The sequence below is a fragment of the Eschrichtius robustus genome, chromosome 6 (genome assembly GCF_028021215.1).
Source record: "Eschrichtius robustus isolate mEscRob2 chromosome 6, mEscRob2.pri, whole genome shotgun sequence".
Classification (NCBI taxonomy): Eukaryota; Metazoa; Chordata; class Mammalia; order Artiodactyla; family Eschrichtiidae; genus Eschrichtius; species Eschrichtius robustus.
In genome coordinates, this window is record NC_090829.1 from 147,021,558 (window position 1) to 147,045,715 (window position 24,158).

The 24,158-nt window shown below is 55.5% G+C and overlaps 1 protein-coding gene across 3 annotated transcripts; it reads right to left on the reverse strand.

Moving 5' to 3' along the window:
* Window positions 1-7,411: 7,411 nt before the first annotated feature.
* On the reverse strand, window positions 7,412-23,483 carry FTCD (formimidoyltransferase cyclodeaminase). Of its 3 annotated transcripts, none has more exons than XM_068547230.1 (14): window positions 23,373-23,483; window positions 22,539-22,722; window positions 21,763-21,891; window positions 20,890-20,978; window positions 20,632-20,811; window positions 19,479-19,616; window positions 19,268-19,399; window positions 13,942-14,003; window positions 13,456-13,585; window positions 13,198-13,359; window positions 9,803-9,846; window positions 9,462-9,600; window positions 8,749-8,844; window positions 7,412-7,631 (listed from the first exon to the last, which is right to left on the reverse strand). In XM_068547230.1, exons 1-14 carry the CDS (start codon window positions 23,424-23,426, stop codon window positions 7,575-7,577), a joined length of 1,596 nt encoding a protein of 531 aa, XP_068403331.1. In that variant the 5' UTR covers window positions 23,427-23,483; the 3' UTR covers window positions 7,412-7,574. The 3 variants fall into 3 exon arrangements, with proteins under 3 accessions (XP_068403331.1, XP_068403330.1, XP_068403332.1); XM_068547229.1 differs by having other exon boundaries at window positions 7,412-7,661; XM_068547231.1 differs by lacking the exon at window positions 19,268-19,399 and having other exon boundaries at window positions 7,412-7,661.
* Window positions 23,484-24,158: the final 675 nt, after the last annotated feature.

Genomic DNA, 24,158 nt, shown 5'->3' on the forward strand with positions numbered 1-24,158 from the left:
CTAACCTCACACCTAAAGGAACTAGAGAAAGAAGAACAAACAAAACCCAAAGTTAGTAGAAGGAAAGAAATCATAAAGATCAGAGCAGAAAAAAATGAAATAGAAACAAAGAAAACAATAGCAAAGATCAATAAAACTAAAAGCTGGTTCTTTGAGAAGGTAAACAAAATTGATAAACCTTATCCAGACTCATCAAGAAAAAGAGGGAGAGGACTCAAATCAATAAAATTAGAAACGAAAAAGGAGATGTTACAACGGACACTGCAGAACTACAAAGCATCATGAGAGACTACTACAAGCAACTCTATGCCGATAAAATGGACAACCTGCAAGAAATGGACAAATTCTTAGAAAGGTATAACCTTCCGAGACTGAACCAGGAAGAAATAGAAAATATGAACAGACCAATCACAAGTAATGAAATTGAAACTGATTAAAAATTTTCCAAAACCAGACAAAGATACTACAAAAAAAAGAAAATTACAGACCAATATCACTGATGAATATAGATGCGAAAATCCTCAACAAAATACTAGCAAACAGAATCCAACAACACATTAAAAGGATCATACACCATGATCAAGTGGGATTTATCCCAGGGATGCAAGGATTCTTCAACATACGCAAATCAATCAATGTGATACACCATATTAACAAATTAAGGAATAAAAAACATATGATCATCTCAATAGATGCAGAAAAAGCTTTTGACAAAGTTCAACACCGATTTATGATAAAAACTCTCCAGAGTGTGGGCATAGAGGACATCTACCTCAACATAATAAAGACCATATATGACAAACCCACAGCAAACATCATTCTCAATGGTGAAAAACTGAAAGCATTTCCTCTAAGATCAGGAACAAGACAAGGATGTCCACTCTCACCACTATTATTCAACATAATTTTGGAAGTCCTAGCCACGGCAATCAGAGAAGAAGAAGAAATAAAAGGAATCCAGTTTGGAAAAGAAGAAATAAAACTATCACTGTTTGCAGATGACATGATACTATACGTAGATAATCCTGAAGATGACACCAGAAAACTACTAGAGCTAATCAATGAATTTGGTAAAGTTGCGGGATACAATATTAATGCACAAAAATCTCCTGCATTCCTATACACTAACAATGAAAGATCAGAAAGAGAAATTAAGGAAAAAATCCCATTCACCATTGCAACAAAAAGAATAAAATATCTAGGAATAAACCTACCTAAGGAGGTAAAAGACCTGTAGTCAGACAACTATAAGGCACTGATGAAAGAAATCAAAGATTAAAAAAAAAAAGACAAACCAAACAAAAACAAAAAAAATCAAAGATAACACAAACAGATGGAGAGATAAACCATGTTCTTGGATTGGAAGAATCAGTATTGTGAAAATGACTGTACTACCCAAAGCAAGCTACAGATTGAATGCAATCCCTATCAAACTACCAGTGGCATTTTTCACAGAACTAGAACAAAAAATTTCACAATTTGTATGGAAACACAAAAGATCTTGAATAGCCAAGCAATCTTGAGAAAGAAAAATGGAGCTGGAGGAATCAGGCTCCTGGACTTCAGACTATACTACAAAGCTACAGTCATCAAGACAGTATGGTACTGGCACAAAAACAGAAATATAGGTCAATGGAACAGGATAGAAAGCCCAGAGATAAACCTTCACACATATGGTCACCTTATCTTTGATAATGAAGGCAAGCATATACAATGGAGAAAAGACAACCTCTTCAATAAGTGGTGCTGGGAAAACTGGACAGCTACATGTAAAAAAATGAAATAAGAACACTCCCTAACACCATACACAAAAACAAACTCAGAATGGATTAAAGACCTAAATGTAAGAATGGACACTATAAAACTCTTAGAGGAAAACATAGGAAGAACACTCTTTGCCATAAATCACAGCAAGATCTTTTTTGATCCACCTCCTAGAGTAATGGAAATAAAAACAAAAATAAACAAATGGGACCTAATGAAACTTAAAAGCTCTTGCACAGCAAAGGAAACCATAAACAAGACGAAAAGACAACCCTCAGAATGGGAGAAAATATTTGCAAACGAATCAATGGCAAAGGATCAATCTCCAAAATATATAAACAGCTCATGCAGCTCAATATTTAAAAAACAAACAACCCAAATCAAAAAGTGGGCAGAAGACCTAAATAGACATTTCTTTAAAGAAGATGTACAGATGGCCAAGAGGCACATGAAAAGCTGCTCAACATCACTAATTATTAGAGAAATGCAAATCAAAACTACAATGAAGTATCACCTCACACCAGTTAGAATGGGCATCATCAGAAAATCTACAAACAACAAATGCTGGAGAGGGTGTGGAGAAAGGGGAACCCTCTTGCACTGTTGGTGGGAATGTAAACTGATACAGCCACTATGCAGAACAGTATGGAGGTGCCTTAAAAAATTAAAAATAGAATTACCATATGACCCAGCAATCCCACTACTGGGCATATACCCAGAGAAAACCATAATTCAAAAAGACACATGCACCCCAATGTTCATTGCAGCACTATTTACAATAGCCAGGTCATGGAAGCAACCTAAATGCCCATCAACAGACAAAGGGATAAAGAAGTTGTGGTACATATATACAATGGAATATTACTCAGCCATAAAAAGGAACGAAATTGGGTCATTTGTAGACAAATGGATGGACCTAGAGACTGTCACAGAGAGTGAAGTAAGTCAGAAAGAGCAAATCAAATATCGTATATTAACGCATATATGTGGAATCTAGAAAAATGGTACCGATGAACTGGTCTGCAAGGCAGAAATGGAGACACAGATGTAGAGAACAAACGTATGGACACCAAGGGGGGAAAGCGGGGGTGTGGGGGTTGGTGGGATGAATTGGGGGATTGGGATTGACATGTATACACTAATATGTATAAAATAAATAACTAATAAGAACCTGCTGTATAAAAATAAATAAATTAAATTAAATTTAAGAAAAGAAACAGACTGGAGAGACATTACAGGACATACGACAAGCCGAGGCTTGTGTCTGCGCTGTAACAAACCCACAGATTCATAAGAAGGAAAGTGACTCCAAGGAAACGGACAAAGAACATCAGTGGACAGAAAGTGAAGCAGGTATAAATGGCCAACAGGCACGCTTTCATAAGACAAATCATTAATAACCAATTAGACCCGAGCGTGTGCTGGAGCGTCTTTCCAGCAGCACCTGGAAGCACAAGCATTTGTCCCAAAGCTTGTGAAATACCTGAGACCTGGGAATGGCCTCCTGTGGGGGGTCAGCATGCAGACACCCCTGGATTTGCCTGGCAGAGCCTCTCCCAACTCAGGTGGGGGTCCCTTGAAGACAGGGTGTCCCCAGGCCAGAGTCCCCCAAAGACAGGATCTCCCCAGTTCAGAGTCTCCCTGGGGTCAGTGTCACCAGGGGAGGGTCCCTCCCATCTGCCCACAGGGCACCCCCTGGTCTGTCACAAGAAACAGGCCACATGGTCGCTGCTGAGGATGAAAGGTGTCTGGAGGCAGAAGCCCAGCACCCTTGGTCTTGCAGAAGGTCGTCCCACCATGGGGTGGAGGGGGCAGCATCTGGGGGGAAAGGGTGTGGAGCAGCTTTGGGGGGCCCTCAGGGAAGGCGGGAGGCGAGGCGGGCGGGCTGCAGGGCCTCCCGTGAGCGCCCCAGAGCTGGATGAGCCCCCCAATCCCAGCACCCGGTCCTGCGGGAGAGGGTGGGCGTGGCGGGTCTCCCCTCACTCAGGGATCGGTGCCTGGATTCCGCCGTGCGGTGGGCGCCAAGCAGGGTCCTGGGTGCCGCCCTGAGATGTCTGGGATCAGCTGAGCCGGGGCCGTGGGGAAGGAGAGCGGAAACCCCGCGTTTCTGAGCCAACACACACACACTCACACACACACACACACACACACACACACACACGGCGAGACCCCAGGCGCCTCGCCTTCCAACCCCTCAAAGGCAGCAGAGGAGGGACCTGGCGGAGACGCGGAGAGTCAGGACCAGTGGGCTGGGGTGGAGTGGGGCCCGCGCAGCGGACGAGCTCCTGGATCACGAGGAGGGCCTCCTGCTCAGGGACGCTGTGATTTCCACCAAAAATAACGACCATGAGCAATTACAAATGCCTCAGATACAAGCAAGAAAGAGCGGATGAAGGGAGTCGTGAAGGAGCTGCGGTGCCTCCTGGGCAGCCTGGACCCTCGATGCGCCATCTGGGGGGTGGATTTTAAACCCACTTGCAGTTCTTCCCCTAAGGCCCTTGGAAGGAACTCCATCCCTCCCCATACGGGCCTGCGGGTCCCCTCCCCAGGACAGCCCCCCACCCCCGCTGCTCCATGTGTAGACCGGGCCCCTACGAGAGCCTCTGGCCTGCGCCCACACTCCACTGGGAGAATACGGTAGAGGTAAGGGAGACCCTGCACCCCAAGCTCACGCCCTTTCCAGAGTTCACCCCTTGAGGAATTTCCTGGAGCTGTCCTTGCATTTGCACAGATACATGCACACCGGCTTGCACACGCAGACAAGCACACCCACCGCACACCTGTTCAGACACTGTCCTTGTCAGTTTAATTTGTAGGAGCTTTTCTATTGGTCATAGTAACTCTACCTGTTATCTATATTGGGTTTTTTCCTTCCCATAGGTTCTTGACATTTACTTTGGGATATGATGTCTTTTACCAAAACAAGTTTTGGGGGGGTTTTGGGGGTTTTTTTTATAAATTTATTTTATTTATTTATTTTTGGCTGTGTTGGGTCTCGTTGCTGCACGCAGGCTTTCTCTAGTCGCGGCAAGTGGGGGCTACTCTTCTTTGCGCTGCGTGGGCTTCTCTTGTTGCAGAGCACGGGCTCTAGGCGCACGGGCTTCAGTAGTTGGGGCATGCAGGCTCAGTAGCTGTGGCTCGCGGGCTCTAGCGCACAGGCTCAGTAGTTGTGGCGCATGGGCTTAGTTGCTCTGCGGCATGTGGGATCTTCTCGGACCAGGGCTCAAACCCGTGGACCCTGCATTGGCAGGCAGATTCTTAACTACTGAGCCACCAGGGAAGCCCACAAAACAAGTTTTTAAATTTTCAGATAGTAAGACTTCCCTGTAAAACATTTGGGTTCTCTGCCTTGCTCAAGGAGGATATACTCCCCAAATCATTTTCTCTTAATATCTTGTATGGTTACCTAGCAAGTATGTTCATACTTTTTGTTTTTCCATGTGCACAGCCTGTCTGGAAGGAATTTCAGAGTGTGATGACTTTTCCAAATTATTTTTAACGGGAACTTCCTGGAGGCAGGAGGCTACAAACACAAACACGTGAACATATATTCTTCATTCTTCCTTCACTACGTAAAGAGAGCAGATCAAATGCAGCCGAGGATGCCCCCCGGGAAGGAGCTGGAGGCTGGTGGATATTTAGGGCCAGTCTAGTGCCCAATAGAAAAACAGGCTACGCACATGAACTGACTACAGAAAAGGAAATCCATCATTAATGATATGAAGAGACAGTCAACCTCAGATATAACAAAAGATAATTAAACCATACTGACACCCATCTTCCACCTCTCAAGGCAAAACCCCCAAAGTTTGACAATACACTCAGTTGGGAAGTGTATCTGTCAGCTGCTGCTACATAACAACCAGCCACGACGTCTCATGGATGGGACAGTTGAAATTTATTTCATTCCAGAATCAGCCAGGGCAGCTCTGCTTAAGACTCCTGGGGCTGCCTCAGGCCCGACTCTCGCCGAGGGGCTGTGGGTCAGTGGGGAGGCTCAGGCCAATGGCAGTGGCCACCTGGGGAAAGCCATCCTCCGGTGGAGGTCAGGGGTTCCCAGAAAGGCAACAGGTGAGAAGCAGGGAGTCTCCTCCGGCCCGGTGGGCACCGTGCTCACCCCCTCAGCCCCCATCCCAGCATCTGAGAGCTGAGGACACACTCCACCGTCAGTGGTGAGAACTGGGGCTCCTCCGAACTCTGCCACAGGGACAAGGGGGGATTGAGTGCAGTGGTGCAGCTGCTCGGGAGGATGACACCCCGGGACTCAGCGGTCCCCCCACCCTGTGAGCCTTGTGCAAGATGCACGCAAGGTGGAGAGACACAGCAGATGCCGAGGGCACACACGACCCCGTTTACCCAAATGTCAGCCCACAGGGAAAACTGAGCCTTTGTGTGGGAAGTGTGCACTTGTGTCGGACGGCCTACAGGAAACCAGAGTGCAGTCACCGTGGAGCAGGGCCGTTGGGGTCAGGGGTCAGGGTGAGGAGTCTGTGACGGGGAGAGGGCCGATGAGGACATGCACCTTCCTGAATGTATCTTCTATTTCACAATGAAATGGTGAAGGAAATACGGGGAAAGGACGAGTGAATAAAGTATTAAGTAGGAGTCTCTAAAATAAACGCTGATGTGAAAGGGCTCCGGGCTATGGCCTCCAGGCTAACGTGTTAACTAGGAACAAAAGTCTGCAATTGATCTGCTCTCTTAACGCAGTCAAGGAAGAATGAAGAGTATATATTCACATGTGTTTGTGTTTGCATAAACACTGAATGGGCGCAAAGAGGGAATTCAGTGATTTCCTGAAGAGGTTACGAAAGGGCTGCCGGGGGCCAGGTGGTGGGGACTCCGCACAGCCCTGGTGTTTGAACTACGCGACGCGTTGCCTATTTTAAAAGACCAGGTTGGGGCCCTCCTGCAGCTCCTGGTGTCGCCCGGATCTCCTATAGTAGCGCCGACGCTCGCGCGCTTACAGCTCCAAGCCTCAAGGATGCTGCCCTACCGGGGCAACACGGCCGCCTGCCCGGGCCTCTCCTGCGATCCCCGCAGGGCCCCACACACACCTCCCGCCCCCCCAGGATCCCGCGGCCCTCCCTCCAGCATCACCGGCTCGGCAGCCCCTGGACCAGGTCGATTGCCCCCAGCCCAGGGGGCTCTCCGCCACACCCCCACCTCCCTCACTGCCCAGGCCCTCAGGGACCCTCCTGGGACCCCCACCACCGGGCCTCAGCCCCCGAGCTTCCACTGAGGGAAGTCAGTGCCCAGTGCCCGGGACCCCCCTCCCGGAGCCCAGGTCCAGCGCTTCGAGCTCTCCCGCCAGGACGCGGGACCCGGTCACACGTCACCAGCACCTCCCCAGGGACTCCCGACCCTCTGCTGCTCCTCACCGTCTCCTGCCCTGCGAGGAGCTGGCCTGGCCACCCTCACCTTGGCGGGTCCCTGCCCATCAGGCAGCACGGCCTTCATCCCTCCATGTGACGTGCTCTTTCCCCCAGGACCCCAGGTGCTCTGGGACCCTGTGTCACCTTGGGCTGCGCCCCCATTTCCCCCAACCTGCCTCCCCACACTGGCACCTCACGGGGTCCCCGTCACAGCCGCTCGGCTCAGCCCTCCCCCAGCCCGCCCACTGATCCCCTGCATGCACCCCACAGGCACCGGTGTGTCCTCACTTTACTGGAGGCTCCAGGTGACGGAAGGTGACACCACGAACCCCAGACACACCTGCCCCCCACACCCTCCCCTCTCTGGGCCCCATGGGATGTGTCTGGAGTGGCCTCAGGGGGAAGCGGAGTCCAGTGAGGTCCCCCGCCCGGCCGTCACTCCTGCCGGGCCTCCAGCTGGTCCAGCACCAGTGCCGCCTGCGTCTTGGCTTCCTGCAGGAGGCCGGAGATGCGCTGACGGACCTGACAGACACAGGGGCCCCGTCACCACCCCGAGCCTGCCACCGACCCCACTGGCCCCACCTCCCCGCCACCTCCCTGGGCTGTCCACTCTGGGTGACCCCAAGCCCCTGACCTAGGGGCCCCCAGCTCCTCATGGGTCTCTTGGTGGTGATGGGAGGGGCCCCTCTGTCTTTCCTGAGATTTGGGGCCAGCCAGCCCCCACCCTCCCGGTCTCCCCACTTTAGCCATGACTGCCAAGGGCAGGGCTATGTCTTGAGGCCCTAAGGGCCAGAGCTCAAGCGGCCCGTCCGTTATCTCAATGCCCCCATGGTGGACAGGGCCTTCCCTGATGGCCAAGCCCAGCTCGGCTGGAGAGGCAGGTGGGGACGGGCTGACCCTCGAAAAGGCCGTGCCACTCCCATTCCGAGCCGCGAAATCACTTTTTTAAAGATTGTCACAAAATCACAGAGACACATGGGCAGTGGCCGGGGCTGGGAATGGGGGTGACTGTGGGGCATCCTTTGGAGTGATGAGAATGGTCCAGATCTTGATAGCGGTGGTGGTCTCGCAACCGCGTAAGTGTGCCTAACGCCACTGAATTGCATCATCTAACACAGTGAGCTGCGTGTTTCGTGAATTTTCCTCCAATAAACAGTAACAATGAAATTATCACAGATGCTGAAGTGGGGTCATTGCTTAGGCTGGAGACTGTCCTTTGAGACCCTGTGCTGCCAGTGCTACAGCCCAGCCCCCCTGGGAGAGACCCCAGCCCTGGCCAGAGCCCCCTGGGAGGGAGCTAGGGGGTGCCGGCAGGCCCCCAGGCCACCTGCCTCCACAGAGACGCTGAAAGACGGCCCCGGCCATCCCCGACGCCTGCGTTCTGTGGGCCAGGCCTCGTCCACCTGCAGGAGCTGGAGGAACTTCTCGTCTGATGGACACTTCCCTCCCCGAGGGCCTGCTGGCCGGGTGCCCTGGGCCCCTAGCCCAGGGGGCTCTCCGCCACACCCCCACCTCCCTCACTGCCCAGGCCCTCAGGGACCCTCTGGGAGCCACGGCCCGAGGGCAACCTCCAGTCCCGTCGGTGGGCCCGGCCCGCACCCCTGCCCACCTGGTCCTTAAACGCGTCATCGGTGACATCCTTCAGGTTGATGAGCACATTGAAATACGCACCAAACACTCCCGTCTCCAGGGCCTTCACTGCCACCTGCAACCGCCAAGGGGCAGGGCCGGCGTCGGTACCAGGGGGGCAGCAGGGCCTCGCCCTGCCCACTCCTCAGCCCAGGGACAGGGCCGGGGGGCCTCACGCCTCAGCCGTGAAGACGGCAAACTGACCAGCCCAAGGGCTCCCTCCCGGTGGCAGGGCCGGCCCTCTCCCCACAGAGACAAGCAGCTCGGCCCGGCCCCTCCAGAGACGGATGACGACCAGCCCGAGGAGACAAGGCTCCTCCCCTCAGGATGGGCTGCGGACACGCAGAGCTGGCCCTGCTGTTCCTGGTGCCCGAGCCTCCGCCCACGGGCTGCGGACGGGGGGCCTGTGCACGTCTGCAAGCCCCTGGGTTTTCTGGAAGAGGGGCGGTGGGAAGGAGGGAAGGGACGGGGTCTGGGGGACGGTTAGGGGTGGCCTCTGGAGACACACTCGAGCTTCTGCTTCTCTCTGCCGCGCGACCTTGAACAAGACCTTAATGGGTGACGGAGCTGGCCCTGCGGGCTGAGACTGACCGAAACGCCCCGTGAGCGCTTGTGCCTGCCCGGCTTGGCGAAGAGCTGTGACGCCCAGTGACCCTCCGCACGTCGCCCCTGCAGCGGGGCTCCGCCGCGTACCTGCAGGTCCGACCGGCAGGCCAGGTTCACGCACAGGGCCAGCTCCTGCAGCGCCGGCCACAGCGACGTCACCATCTCCGCCAGCGCCAGGGGCACGGCCACCGCCCGCTTCAGCCCCTCCTGCAGGGCAGCCGCGCGTCTGGAAGCAAGAGGGTCAGTGGTTAGAGCCCAGGGCGCCCAGGCACCTCTGGACCCACCTGATGGCTCCGCTCTGAGCAGACGGAACCAGGGTGGGGACCACAGGGAAGCTGTTCTTCAATCACAACACGCCCCAGAGGGGGGCTGACTGGTGCCCGGGCCTCCTGAGGCGCCCGGATGTCCACAGCCGCCACTGCGCTCACCTGTCCTTGTCCTCAGGTGTGTTCTTGGGCAGCTTCGTTGCTTTCTGCCGGAGCAAACACAGAAACGTGCGGCTGACTGGCTGTGATGAGGGGACACGGGAGCCTGGGGGAGGGAGGGGCTTCGCGCAGGGCCCACACCACCCCCGAGGTCGGTTCCGTGGATTAGAGCCCTGGGCCCCCGACAGAGGAGGGCAGGCGACCCGGCGCAAGGCCCCACGTTGTCAGTGCTGGAGGCTGGAGAGGAGGGTGGAGGGAGCGGGTTCTCCAGCCCCAGGCCTCCCAGCCTCCAGGCGAGGCAACCGCACAACCCCCGAAGTCCTGGTGTAATGGTTCAGGCCGTGTCCCCGCATCCCCGAGGGGCCACACAAGCCAGGCCTCCTCTGAGGAGCCATCACCCCGTGTGTCACTCTCCTCGCCGCTGCCAGGAAGGCCTCCCCGGTCCCGCACCCCGCGCTGTGAGCACCCGTCCAGGCTCGCTCGCTCACACCAGCGCCCAAGGCCTGCCCACGTGCCGGGTCCAAGGGCGTAGCTGGTGGGGAACGTGCCCTGCTGGTTTTGTAGGTTTCGCCAAATCTCCGCCCAAAAGCCGTTAACAGTCAGCTGGTCCATCAACCCTGCACGAGCGTAAAGGATCCCTGGACCCGACCTGAACCAGATTCGATCAGCATCCTGACCCGACCAGAACCAGATCCTGTGACCATCCTGACCCGACCTGAACCGGGTTCTGTCACCATCCTGATGTCTCCTAGCCTCCCCGGGCACCCCTCCGGCCGCCTGTCTCCGGTGACACGTTTCTCTTTTCCACGTGGACCCACAGCAACTCCTCACGAACACGGGAACCTGCTGATTCCGCTGCAGACCCAGGTCGGGGAGCGGGGACACGGGGGGCTCCACTGGGCAGAACTTTGCTGATTTTAGTCAAGTCTGACTTTCACGTGGCCACGTCTGTGTCTGGCTGAGGAGGGCTGCCCACCGCAGTTTGATTTATTTTCTGATTCACCGTGAGGTTTGTTTGGTGGGGAGGGAGGTACACAGCTAGCTTCCGACTCCACCTAGAGATTGCTCATGTATTCGGTGGAAGATAAGGATGTTTTCTTATTTTTGTTCAAAAGTCTGTCTTCCTGTTGCTCGGTGGGGACATAGACCAGTGCAGTATCTACCACACTCACATGTGTGTGTGTGTGTGTGATTGTTGGTCGGGTGTGTCTTCAGTCTAACCATTCTATTTTAGGTTTTCTCTAAACCACACCTCTTTGCTGACTATTTTTCTTTTTCTTTCCTGCCTTTTGATTAGATTTTCATTTTTCTACTGCCCCCCTCCAGTTGTTTTATACTTGTCTTATTTCTAATCTCTAGTGGTCAGAATTTTTCATATTTGTTTTTAATTATGTATTATTATTTATATGCACGCTGATGCTTCTACTCGAGCCCCTCTCAGCATCTGAAGTTCTTCAGACCACAGATGGCTAGAGGTACCCGGAGAGAAGTTCAATAATTCTGGCCTGGGGAGGCCGTTTAAACTAGGACACAACACCAAGGAAAGAGCAAAAGAAAGACTGAATATTCGACGACATAAAAACACAAGGCTCGTATGGTCAGAAACCAGTACAAGCAAAGTTGAAAGTCAAACAAGCTGAGACTCCCTGGCTTATGAAAAGTCCTAGTCAGCACTAAGCAAAACAGAGAAGAAAAGGACACCTCACTTTCCTGAAAAGGAAAGAAAACCGCTGCAAAAAGTATGAAAATGCTCCTGCCCCACCCACATGAGACGCTCACACCAGGGCAGCAACAAGAGATGCACGTGACCACCAGGTCCAATGGCCGCGGCGTCGGGGTAAACGGCGGGAGGACCACTCCAGGGCTCGATCCACACAACCTCTGCCAGGGCCCCTGGGCAGCACCCTTCAAGTGGGGAACACACCCACCCTGGAGGGAAAGCCCTTCCCCGAGTCGTTCCTACAGCCCGTCCACCGAGTGCCCAGCGACGGAGGCCAGCTGTCCACACAGCCTGTCCCAGGTGCCGACTGGACCTGGCCAGAATCCCCAACGGGGCTGGTCCAAGGCCTCCACTCCAGGCGTCCCCAGAACCCCGGGCCACTGAGCCGGGGGTGTCCCTGCTCCAGGAGGACGTCAGGTGAAAGACGCAAGCTGCAACTGGACATCTGCCTGCCAGCACTTGTGTAAGAAAGGAAGAGAAAGGGGAACCCAGTTCTGCCCGAATGCACGCAAACATCTCAGGGAGACGTACGCACTGGGGCTGCACCTGCTTGGGCGGGGGGACGGGGAGGACGGGGGGCAGCTCACCAGCTGCCCTCTGCCCCTGTGAACTCTGAACCCCTGAGGCTTTCACCTATTTTAAAAAGCAAATAAACGAAATTAAAACATAAAAGCGCATAGGGGAAAGGTGATCAGTCTCTGTACCCCGCCCCCAGGGACCCAGCTTCTGTCACAGGGTCACCTCCTCCCGCAATGCGACATCCTAGACTGTCCCCGTGCGGATGCGGCACTCACGTCGGGGTGCCCAGCCCAGCAGCCCCCGAGGTCGCCTCCCGAGGTCGCCTGGCCCAGGTCCTCCTGCCCCGTCCCCACCCCCACCCCCGAGGCGGCTCTGGATGCCTGCTGTCTGTTGGGAGCTCATTCCTTCCCAGGTGTGTCTTCCTACCCCCGTGGGGTCCGAGCGCCCTCACTCCCGCCCCTCCCGGGTCCTCTCTGCTGGATCTGCCCTCAGACACGCCTGGGGCTTCTTGACCTTCCTGCAAGTTCCCCATCCCCCGCCCGGTCTGATGGACGTCCCTCCTCCGCTGCCCCCTGGATGGGCACTCCCTGGAGGCAGCCGCCCACATCCTGTGCTGCTGAAGGTTCCCGGCTCCCCGGGGGCCCTTTGTGTCTCGTGGCTGAACGTCTTCTCTGATCTCCGAGACCATGACCCTCAGCGTTTCTTCTGTGAAGATTCCTGTTCCCACCCTTCCCGGGATGGGAGCTCTTCCTTGGGGACCTTGCTTTTCCTCCGGCATCTGCAGGTCTGGGTGTCGCCCATCAGCGGGACTCAGGGACGTGGGCAGGGGGACTCTGAGCCTGGCTCACCCTCAGAACAGGTGCCCTTCTCGGCCCTCCCCCAGCCTGCAGAGACCCCGACCTGCAGTCACGCCTGCACCACACCCGCTGGGCTTGGCCCTGCACGAGCGGGGGAGGGGGGCCCAAGAGGGGCCAGACCACTGTCTCCTCCCTCCAGCCCCCGGCGTCTACAGACACCTGTGCTCGTGGCAGCCCCTCCCCCTCCCCCTGTGACGCTGACCCACTTGTCTCTCCTCCGGACCCCGTACCGTCCACCGACCCCACTCGCCCTCGGGGCTGCCTCTGCGGGGCTGGTGGTGGAGGCCCGCCTGCACGCTCACCAGGTAGGCCTCGAAGGCCCGGGCGTCGGCGTCCACCATCGTGGTCAGCTCAGCCCAGGCCGCGTGGAAGGGGGGAATCAGGCGCCGCACGGTCGCGTCCAGGTGTTCGAACTGGCGCCGCCCGTAGGTCATCAGGCCGGCCATGGAGGCGAGCGCGGCGCCCTGGGGAGAGCGCCCTGTGCGTGGGACCGGCCCCAGGCCGGGTGACGCCCCCAACCCCGGCTGTCCGCCCCGCATCCTCGCCCCGGCCCCACTCACCATGGCTGCACTGGCTGCGGCCACGGAACCGCCCCCTGGGGCTGCCGAGCGGGCGCCCACCTCACGGACGAAGGTGCGCAGGGGCTGGTCGACCAGGCTCTGCTCTGGGCCGGCCTCGGGGACCAGGTACCTGCAGGGATGGGGCAGCTGGGAGTGAGGGTCTGCGTCGTGCAGGGGCGGGGACAGGGAGGGGGCGGACAGGGCCCCGGGTCGTTGCAGCCAGGCCGCAAGGGTGGGGTCGGCCAGGCCGGGAGCCCCTGACTCGCACCAGTGGGGGCGGGGGGCAGGGATGTGGGCCCGATATGCAGAGTGGCTGCCCCGGGGAGGGGCTGTGACCAGCCAGGAGCTGCGTGAGGACAGAGTGGCACCTTGTCGCGGCCCCACTGGGCCCCCCAGCAAGCTCCCAGCCCCTCGCCTGGTGACAGAGCAGAGCTCTGGAGGACTGAGGGGGCCTCCACGCAGGGGCGGGGGTCGGGGGCTGCTCACTCGATGATCCGCTCCTTGGGGTTGAAGGAGGACAGGGAGTCCAGGCCCAGCCGGTTCACCACCTGCAAGAGGGGCCGGTGACTGGAGTCCCCTTGATCGCAGGTCCCACCCCTGCCGCCCGCGGGGCGCCCTGCCCTGGTCGGGAGCCTGCAGGGGCACAGCTGCCACACCCCATGCCCGCCAGCAGCCCTGCCGACTAAAGGCCTCGCCCAGAGCAGGCGCCCTGCCTGGCCTCCGGACACACCACCCACCCACCGTGCTGCTCCAGCGAGACCAAGGCCCGTGGTGACCCCATCCTGCCCGCACAAGAGCCTGTGCTGGAAAGGGGCCAAGAAAACTGCCTCTTTGGACAGGATTCCAGCTCCTCGGGTGTCAGGGTCTCTCTGGTTCTTAAAGGCCGGGAGCTGCCTGATCTGCCCAAATGTGAGACTTGATATGTGAGGAAAAGTGAATTTTACCCGAATTCAAAATCAAGTTGGAAATATCCCCATTTCGGAGTAGAATTCTTTCCACCAAAAAACACTCAGGACACTTTATGATGCTCGATGCCGTCAGCACAGCCCCAGCCCCTCTGAGCCACACAGGTGACACGTTCCACACAAAATAGAAAGTGACAAGTGCAGCTTGAGGAAACGAAGCAGCAGGTCCCAGGGGACGGTCATGAGGCCTCCCTGAGGACGCGGAAATGGGGCAGAGAGCGCCCGAGAGCTGGCGGTAGAGCCAGCAAGCGGCCCGCCTGCCGCAGAAAACCTCAGAATGAGGAACAGGACTGTCAGAGTGGAATTCAGCTCCCGGCAAAGCCGGCAGAACATAAAGGAAGCCATTCACAGCCAGAAGCGACCAGAAATGCCCGGAAAGACCTCCTCTCCCAGAAGCTGGGTCCACCCTGGAGACATCTGAGACCTCTCACGAGCAGGGGAGGTCTCGAGCCCTCAAGAGCTGGGTCAGACGGGAGACCCTTGAAAGAGGACATCTCCAGGGATGAATTTGGGAAAACCGCCCATCACAGGAAATATTGGGATACTTCCCAGTCTCGGCCTTCCGTTTGGTGAAGCACGAAAAAAATCTTTCCTGGGAATTCTAACCTGACGGGGAGGTGGGCCACCGTTCACACAGAATTCTCTTCCTGTGTGGCTCCAAAGCTCCAAGCAAAGGGCTCATCTAAAGTGGTCCAAGCATCTAACAGAGGCAAACACAAACTAAACCAGGTGACCAAGAATTACCGCAGACGAGACTCTAAAGAACAGGCAGTCACAACCAAACATCACAAAGCACAGGAAGAAGCATCACCACGAGAATCCGCAGACACACAGTTTGCAGAATCAGACCTTCAAAGACTGCAGACCTCAGAACTTTCAGTTAAAAAATATAAAATAATATGTTTTAAAAGACAGTAGAGAGCGTCAAACACATTAATAAGGAATAAATAAATGTGGGAGAGGTGAAAGCTTCTTACAGAAAAAGGATGAAGTTAGAAAATTCTCCATGCTCCTAATACTTGTGGCTGGAATTTTAAGAGGAACAGGTCATTTACACATTCTTAAACTACCTCCCCAGGGAGTTCTTATTAACAACAAAAGGAAAACAGAAACATTGCAGTGATAACCCTGGGTCGGGGGATACCAGCTTGACCAGAGGACCCAGGTAACGCCCTGAGGGGGACACTCCGTCACTTCTGAGCTGCTCCTGCCAGAAACGCACAAGCACACCCAGCCCTGAGACAGGTCAGACCAGCACCCAGTGAGCGGCGCTTCACAAAGCCACCAGCCGGTGCTCCACAGCCCATCACGGTCAAGGAAAGATGGGGAGAACTGGGGACCTGATCCAGATTAAAGGCCATAAAAGACAAGCCACCCGAACCCACTGCTGGTCTGGGGCAGACCATGGAGTGGGGGGACACTGATGCGATTTGACTACGGTCTGCAGATTAGATGCCAGGTTGTACCGTGCTGGATTTCCTGGTTTTCATCATTGCACTGTGATGGGTGAGAGAACTTCCTTGATCTTAAGAATTAAACCCTGAATAAACAAGGGGTAAAGGGCACAGTGTCTTCAATCTACTTTTAAATGATCCAGAATAAAATATGATTATGCGTGGAATACAGAAAAAGAGTGATACAGCGGATGGGGCAAAATGCAACAATAGGTGAATCTGGAGAGTATAAAAGAGTTCCTGGTACTGTTCTTGCACCTCTTCTGTGAGTAGGAAATTACATCAAAATAAAAAGTTACACAAAACTTTGTAACCACTAGAAAGAAAATAGACCCAGCCATAAACTGCATCAGTGATTGCAAAGTGAAGCCTGAGAAAACCACAGTGAATACGGTGGAAAGAAAGTACAAAAAAGACAGAATATGTGGAAGAAAATGCTACCGTGGTGTAACGGGTGTCGGTAAAATGAAAGGACCAAAAACTGGATCAAAAATACAATAGAAGAAAATATTCCTGAAGCTAAACAAGAATGAACCTGTGAATCACAAGAAACCCTGTTCCAGAGAAAAAAATGATGCAGAATAATCCACAGCAAGACTCTTATGGCAGAGTCATTGAATTTCAAGGATAAAGATGGAATTCTTCAAGCATCCAGGAGAAGGAACCGGTCACCAGGGGTGGGGAGATGACCAGATGGCCTTAGAGCTCCCCACAGGGACATTTATTCCAAAAGGTGGTATGGTAAAGATGTGTTTGCAACATTCTCAGGAAAAGACATGTGACTTGAGGTTTTGGTTGTCCTACTGTCTTGCAAGCATAAAGTCACAGAAAGACATTCCCAAACATGCCAGAACCCACAGAATAAAGCCCCTATGAGCCTTTCTTTAAAAATCTGCTTGTTTGTGAAATCCAGCCGGACAGATGGGAAAGGACAGAGATGCATAGTGACCTCACTCGTGTATAGAACCAAGATTAAATATCTGTGGATATTTAATATGTGTGGATATGGTTACAGAAGGTAAATGTTATACAGCTGACAATGTAAAAATAACAACAAAGCAATTTAAATCTGGAACAGAGATGACCACTCACACAAGTGCATTAATTTTTTTGTCTCTCTTCACCAAGAGTCAACAGACATTGTCTAACATTGATAAAGAGCTTAAGGATTAAATACATTATTTAAACTTAACAAGTTAAACACCTAGAACTAATAAATGAATTCAGCAAGGTAGCAGGATACAAAGTCAACACACAAAGGTCAGTGCATTTCTAAACACTAACAGTGAACAATCCGAAAAAGAAATTACAAAAACAATTCCATTTTCAATAGCATAAATACTTAGGAATTAATTAACTTAACCAAGGAGGTGAAAGACTACAATGAAAACTAAAAAACATGATGAAAGAAGGCAAAGATAAGTGAAGGGGAACACAGCCCACATCCAGGGCTGGAAGGACGGGGCTGTAAGACAGCACCACCGCCCAAAGTGGCCTGCGGAGTCGGTGCGAGCCCCGTCACAGTCCTGACAACGTCTTTTGCAGAAATAGGAAACCCCATCCTGGACACGGGTGACAGCTACACAACTTTATACACATACACCAGTGGCCAGTACACTTAAAAATGGTTAAGATGACAAATTTTATGTCATGTCTCTTTTACCATAATTTAAACAACTGAAAAAATATTTAAGCACCAAAATAACCAGCTCCCTAAAAAATAGCACAAGTCTAAAAAATCAGGAAATAGAGAAAGAAGAAAAGACAGCAGTAAATGCTGTGTAGTTACTTTCTCATTCATTTTCTGTGTCTAATGTTACGGGAATGTAGATTATTTTCTTAAAGTGTATATTATGCTTTCAGATGATTATTTCTTCAAAGCTACACAATTGAGTATAAGTTCTGTTGGTTTCTGCCAGCCAGCAAAAGGCAGACCTCCCTCTACCGCACTTCACAGATAGTACGTTTTTGACAAATTGAAGGTTTGTGGCAACCCTGCTTCAAGCAAGTCTATTGGCACCATTTTTCCAACAGCATTTGCTCACTTTGTGTCTCTGTGTCACATTTTGGTAATTCTTGCAGTATTTCAAATCCTCCACCGGCACAAAGATCACGACTCTCTGTAAGCTCAGATGATGGTTAGCATTTTTTAGCAATAAAGTACTTTTAAAGTAAGTATGTACACAGCTTTTTTAGACATAATAGTATTGCACACTTAATAGACTACAGTCTAGTGTAAACATAACTTTTATACACACTAGGAAACCAAAAAAATCATGTGAGTTGCTTTATTGTGATATTTGCTTTATTGCAGTGGCCTAGAACCAAAGCTATGCTATCTCCAAGGTGCCTGTATTGACAAAAATTAAGTCAAACTGATACATTTGGATAAAGTTTTTAAATTAATAAATCAAAAAATAGAGGTAAATATATTATTATAAGGTAATTACCAGAATTCCTAAAAATAGACTCCCCCATACAGCCCAAAGGAAACCACACACTCTCATGCCTAAAACTAGGACAGAAGTAAGTCCAGACATACCTGCTAAATTAGCAGATACAAAAGGATAAACCCAACTACCAAAAGACAAAAGCTTTCAGAAAGGGCTTCCCTGGTGGCACAGTGGTTAAGAATCTGCCTGCCGATGCAGGGGACACGGGTTGGAGCCTTGGTCCGGAAGGATCCCACACACCGCGGAGCAACTAAGCCCGTGCGCCACAGCTACTGAGCCTGTACTCTAGAGCCCCTGAGCCACAACTACTGACGCCACCGCAGTGAGAAGCCCACGCACCGCAACGAAGAGTAGCCCCCGCTCGACACAACTAGAGAAAGCCCGCGCGCAGCAACGAAGACCCAATGCATCCAAAAATAAATAAATACATAAATAAAAATAAATTTAAAAAAAAACTTTCAGAGAAATCCAATCACGCGTTCATTGTAAGAAACGCCCTCAAGTCAAAATGACTCAGAGGCCAGAGCAACAGGACTGAGAAGGACGGCCACACCCAGAGCAGGCGGTAGGACCTGGGACCAAAGGAACAACTTTGTGAATAACCCATGGACACTAGATTCACGCACCCAAATCCCAACAGGCAGGGAGCGGACGAGGGGCAGGTGCTTCCATCCGCAGGATGTGGCTCCAGGACCGGCACCAGGCCTGTCCTCTCCACTGAAGCTTCACAAGACTGAACACATTTTAGGTCACAAAGAAAACCTCAACAGTGTCCCCCAGGTGAAAACAGTGTGATCTCAACTTCCAGGCACAGACAATAAAAAAAAGAAGGAGGAGGAGGAGGCCTGGCCCCGCAGACAGTGCCCCAGGCCTGGGGTGCAGATGCCCGGAGCCCCCGACCTGCTCCCTCTCCCTGACACACCCCCCTAGCCCCACCCACCAGCCGGAGCCGCTGCCCCTCCTCCAGAACAAAGAGGTTCTCCTTCTCGCAGTAGAAGGCGGCCACGTCCAGCAGGGCCTTCAGAGGCACCAGGCCCACCAGCTGCGAGCCCACCACTGGGAGGCTCAGCCCCTGCAGAGATCAGAGGTCGGAGGTTGGGGAGTCAGCGCCCAGGGGGCTGGGCTTGAGAATGGGGGGAGGGGGTGCTCACCTGGGCTTCTCTGCAGGTCTCCTCGTAGACCGTGTGCAGCCCTGTGACCTCAAAGTCCAGGAGGTTCATAGACACCTGAGCCAGGTTCTTCTCATCCAGGTACCAGCCGATGCCCTGCACCTTTCTCAGGCGTCCTGGCTGTCGAGGACAAGGCTTGCCCAGCCCGGCCCGGCCCAGCCTCTCCCGTGCCCCGCACTGAGAGCCCCTTGCCCCTGCATCCCCCAGCCAGCCCGAGGGCTCCCTCCCACCCCAGACACCCGGACGAGGGGGGCCGTGGCCTGAAGACTGTGCGGTGCGGCCGGGCAGCCGACCTCAGGCGGGTCTGCGCCTCACTGTCCCGTTCCCATCGGAGCCGGGAAAGGGCCCGCCCACCACGGGAAACCAAGGCCCCACAGGGTCAGTGCCGCGGTGCCCGCCCCGCACAAGCCACAGGCTCAGACCAGGCCCTGCGGCCTGGGCATCCCCGCCCACAGCCCTGTCCTGGGCGCGGGGCCCTGCCTCCCACCCCTTCCACCCCTTGCCCCAGAGGCCAGCTCCTGGCCCTCACTCCCTGGGGCGACTCAGTCTACCTTTCGGGGTTAGGTAGACTCTTGACTTCAGCAGAGCACAGAGAAGGATTGGGAAGTTGCTGTGTTTTTGTATTGTGCTTGCAGACAACTGAGTGTTCGGCACGGAAGCTGGGCTCCCAGGGCCTCAGCTGCCTGGAAGGCCCAGGTCTCTGGGAGTGGGGCCTGACAGGTGGGCAGGGCCTCCTCCACCGGGTGTCTCTGTGTCTGTGTCCAACTCGAACTTTCTGCAGGAGCGATGCTCACACTAGGTGACAGCTATGATGGCCGACTTGGTGGATCAGGGCACCTGGGGGTACCTGGAAGTACCTGAGGCATCTGGAGGTACATGGGGGCACCTAGGGGTACCTGGGGTGCAGAAGCGGCTGTTTTCCTATCAGTGTGGAAATGATGCAGTATTTTAACCACAGCTGCAGCCCTGCAACTTCCATGGAAAATGTCCTTAAAGACCTGCTCCCCAACTTCAAAACCTGGAACCCTGACCCTGCCGGTCCCACGTGGCGTGGACACCGAGGTGGGCTGCTCAGCAGGTCCACACACGGTGCATAGCCTTGGCCCTCTCCGGCGGCACCCCGGGGTGCCCTCACCCGGTCCTTGCCGCGGCCCTGCTCCCGCAGGTCGAGGGCGATGCGGTGCGCCTGCTCCCTGGTGCTGAGCAGGTTGACGTTGAACGCGATGAGGAACTTCCGCGCCCCCGTGACAGTGGCCCCCCAGCTGGGGACGAAGGAGCTGGGGCCGAAGTCGGGCGCCCATTCAGCCTGCTTGAGCTGGGGGGAGACCAGTGGGTGAGGGAAGGGGGGAGGAGGGCCCACCCCCAGACCGCCCCCTGGTAGGGGACACCGCACCTTCTCAGGCAGGGCCTCGTACTCCCCGGCCCGGATGGCCGGCAGAGACTGGCGGCTGGCCGTCCGTGCTGCCTCGCCGTACAGGTACACTGCAAGGGGCCTGGCCGGTCAGGCCCTCGGCCGGCGGGCGCTGCAGGACCCCCATTCCCGCAGCTCCGTCTTGCTGGCAGCGACCCGTCTCTGAGCCCCATCAGATGGGTGTGGGTGGTCGCTGATGGGCACTCTGTATGGGCCAGGACCCCTCCTCTGCCCACCCCCGCTGCCCCTGCACAGATGCCCCAGAAAAAAGCCATTGCCCGCCCTCAAGAGGGGCTGGAAGGATATTCGTGTTTCTCTCCAAAGTGCATTTTCATTGAACAATCAACACACCCGCAAATTAAGGAACGAGGAGGAGAGAAAACAAAACTCACCACCAGCTCTGACACCTGCACAGGGCAGGTGACACCCGTCCCCCAGCCCGTCCATCAGCCACATCGCAGGGGGCTGGACCCGTGCCCGGGCTCACAGGTCCGCCTGCTGCCCTGTGCTGGGCTTTTCCTTGATTTGGTTAATTCCCCAAAGAGACTGTTTAGGGCTCCCCATCCATCCTGCTCAAGTCCTTTACAGAGCGGCTACTCGGTCCCACTGCCTCCCTGACAGCTGGGACCCTGTCCCTGTGGTTTGTCCCATTGCAGGAGAAGCAGGACATTCCTGCCTGTCAAAAACGTGCATGGTAGTGTTTTGGGGTTTTTTTCTTAAAATGCATTTTTAAGGATGCAAGAGCAGAGAACCTCAAGGGATGGCTGCTGTTGCTGCTGATGGGAACTGAAGTAAAGTGAGGAGGGGCCGGCTGGGGGAGCCCCTGGGATAGGCCACCCTTCCCCAGGCACGCACCTGGCACACCCAGCTCCTCTGCCAGCCTCTGGCCAAAGGCCTGAGCACAGAGCACGCATTCGTCCATGGTGACGCCCCGCACTGGGATGAAGGGGCACACGTCCAGGGCGCCCATCCGAGGGTGCTCCCCTGCACAGAGATGGGGGCTGAGGAAGCGGAGGCCCAGGTGCGGAGCTCGGGGCGGACCCTGCCCTCCGGCCCCCCACACACGCACACCTGCACTGACCACAGGGCCCCAGGAGAAGCAGCCCCCGATTTCTGCGGCATCTCAGGGGTAAACCCCTCCCTCCCCTAAGAGCCGAGAGGATAGCTCCAAGCCCTCAGGGAGGGGCGCCTTCACCCGGCTGCCTTACAGAGGGTCCTTCTCAGAACCCGAGTCCCGCTGCGGGTCAGATGGCGGCCCCCGCGCCCCCCTCCCCCCAGGCGGTTCCTCTGAGATAAGCCTCCATCTCTCTTCACCAGTTGGGATCTCGTGTGAATTCCCTCCCCCGCTGTGGGCGTCCAGAGACCCTGCCCTTTTGACCAGCTCCCCGTGTGTCCACCGATCTTTGACCCTGCAGCCCAAAGAATGTGTTTGGTTTGTGGGCTGTTGACAGATCGGGCTGTGTCCCCCACCCCCGCCCAGGGCCTGCACAGAGCGCAATCACCTCTCTACCAGCCACTCTAGGGCCCCCTGAAACGTGGACGGGGTCCAAGGAGCATCCAGCCAGCCCCATGGCCCCATGCCCTTGGCGAGTCCTGCGGGCGAGGCCGGCCGCGCGCACTCGGGCCCTCACCTCTGTGCCTGCCCATGTCGATGAGCCGGTGGGCGGCCCGGGCGGCGTTGAGGGCCCCCTCCACCACGTCCTCGGGGCGCCCCACGAAGGTGTAGACGGTGCGGTTGGTGGAGGGGCCAGCGTCCACGTCCAGCAGCACGCAGCCCGGGGTCTGCACCACCGCTCGGGAGATGGCGTCGATCACCTGGGGACAAAGCCAGGCCTGTGCCTCGATCTCCCCACGCGGAAGAGGGAGCGGGAGCTGCAGGGGCCATGCCCGCCCTGCCCCCATTCAGACATGACGCGGGGCGAGGACCTGAGCATAGGGGGGCAGGCACCCAGGCAGCACCCTCCGGAAGAAACTGAGGCAGGAAGCAGAACCTGGGCACAGGGGCTCTCAGGGCCCCGAGAAGGTGACCCACAGGCCAAGGTTACAGAGGGTCAGGGCCCCGGCCCCCAGGCCACCTGTGTCTGGGGTGGGGGAGGGGGAGCGTGAAGGGCCCAGAACCTTCCAAGGCAGCAGGAAGGCCTGCCCAGCTCTCTGTGCCTCAGTTTCCTGCAGGTCACGTGGGGATGAGAGCGGCGCCCGCCTCACAAGGTGGGGAAGGGAGACGGGGTACCCCCCGGGGACCCTGAAATGGCCCTGGGGGTCGGGCTTCAGGGGCCCTGTTTTCACACAAGAGGCCAAGTGACCCGCCCAGACCCCAGGCCCAGACCTGGGCCAGGACCTGCCTGCCCGCCTGCTGCCCCCTTCCTCACCCTTTCCAGAGAAGATAATCCCCAAACCCCACACTGAGCCACGTTCTCCTTGCCCTGAGCCCCCTACACTGTCCCCCGCCGCCCCAGGTGCCTCACCTCCTGGTTCTTCCCCTCCGAGAAGTTGGGGACACATTCTACCAGCTGGGACATGGTCCAGGCCCTGCTCCAGACGCTCCTCTCACCAGCAGAGGTGGGAAGGAGGCCAGCGGGGCCTTTATGCCCTCGGGTGGCGCCCCACCCCGGGGCCAGGCTTCTTATTAACTGAGTAGATGGGGGAGGGGCAGAGCCAGGACCCCAAGAGGCTGCCAGCGGAGGGGGAGGACTGAGGCCTCCACCCACGTGGGCGTGGGCTCCGCCGAAGGAGGTGCCTGTGACCTGGACCCTCGGGGGAAAGTCCTCAGCAGGCGGCGGCCTCAGGTCAGCCCAGGCTTGAGGCCCAGCTGGGTCCAGGGTCCCCTGGTGACCCTCTGGGTGACCGTACGATGACCCTCCACGCCTTTTGTCTCTTGGCAGAACAGCCAAGCCTCAGGGCTGCAGGGGGATGAGAGGGACCGGCTGTGAGGCCCCGGCACTGGCCCTGGCTCTCAGCAGAGGTCAGCGCACCTGGTCGGGCAGGAGGCGGGGCAGGGGGTGAGTGCGTGCAGGTGCGTGTCGCTGCCGGAGGGGCCCCACAAGGGCGACGCACCCCAGGTCAGCAGCACAGGGCCCTGAGCCCAGAGAGCCAGCTCGAGTCAACGCCGTCTTGAAGTCCTTCGTGATTTTTGAACAGGGCAGTGTTTCCATTCTGCAAAGGCCCATGGATCACATGGTCATCCTGGCAGCACACGGTCCCCCACAGACCCCTGCCCCCCAAGAGCAGACTGCACCCATCCATGGGCCTCC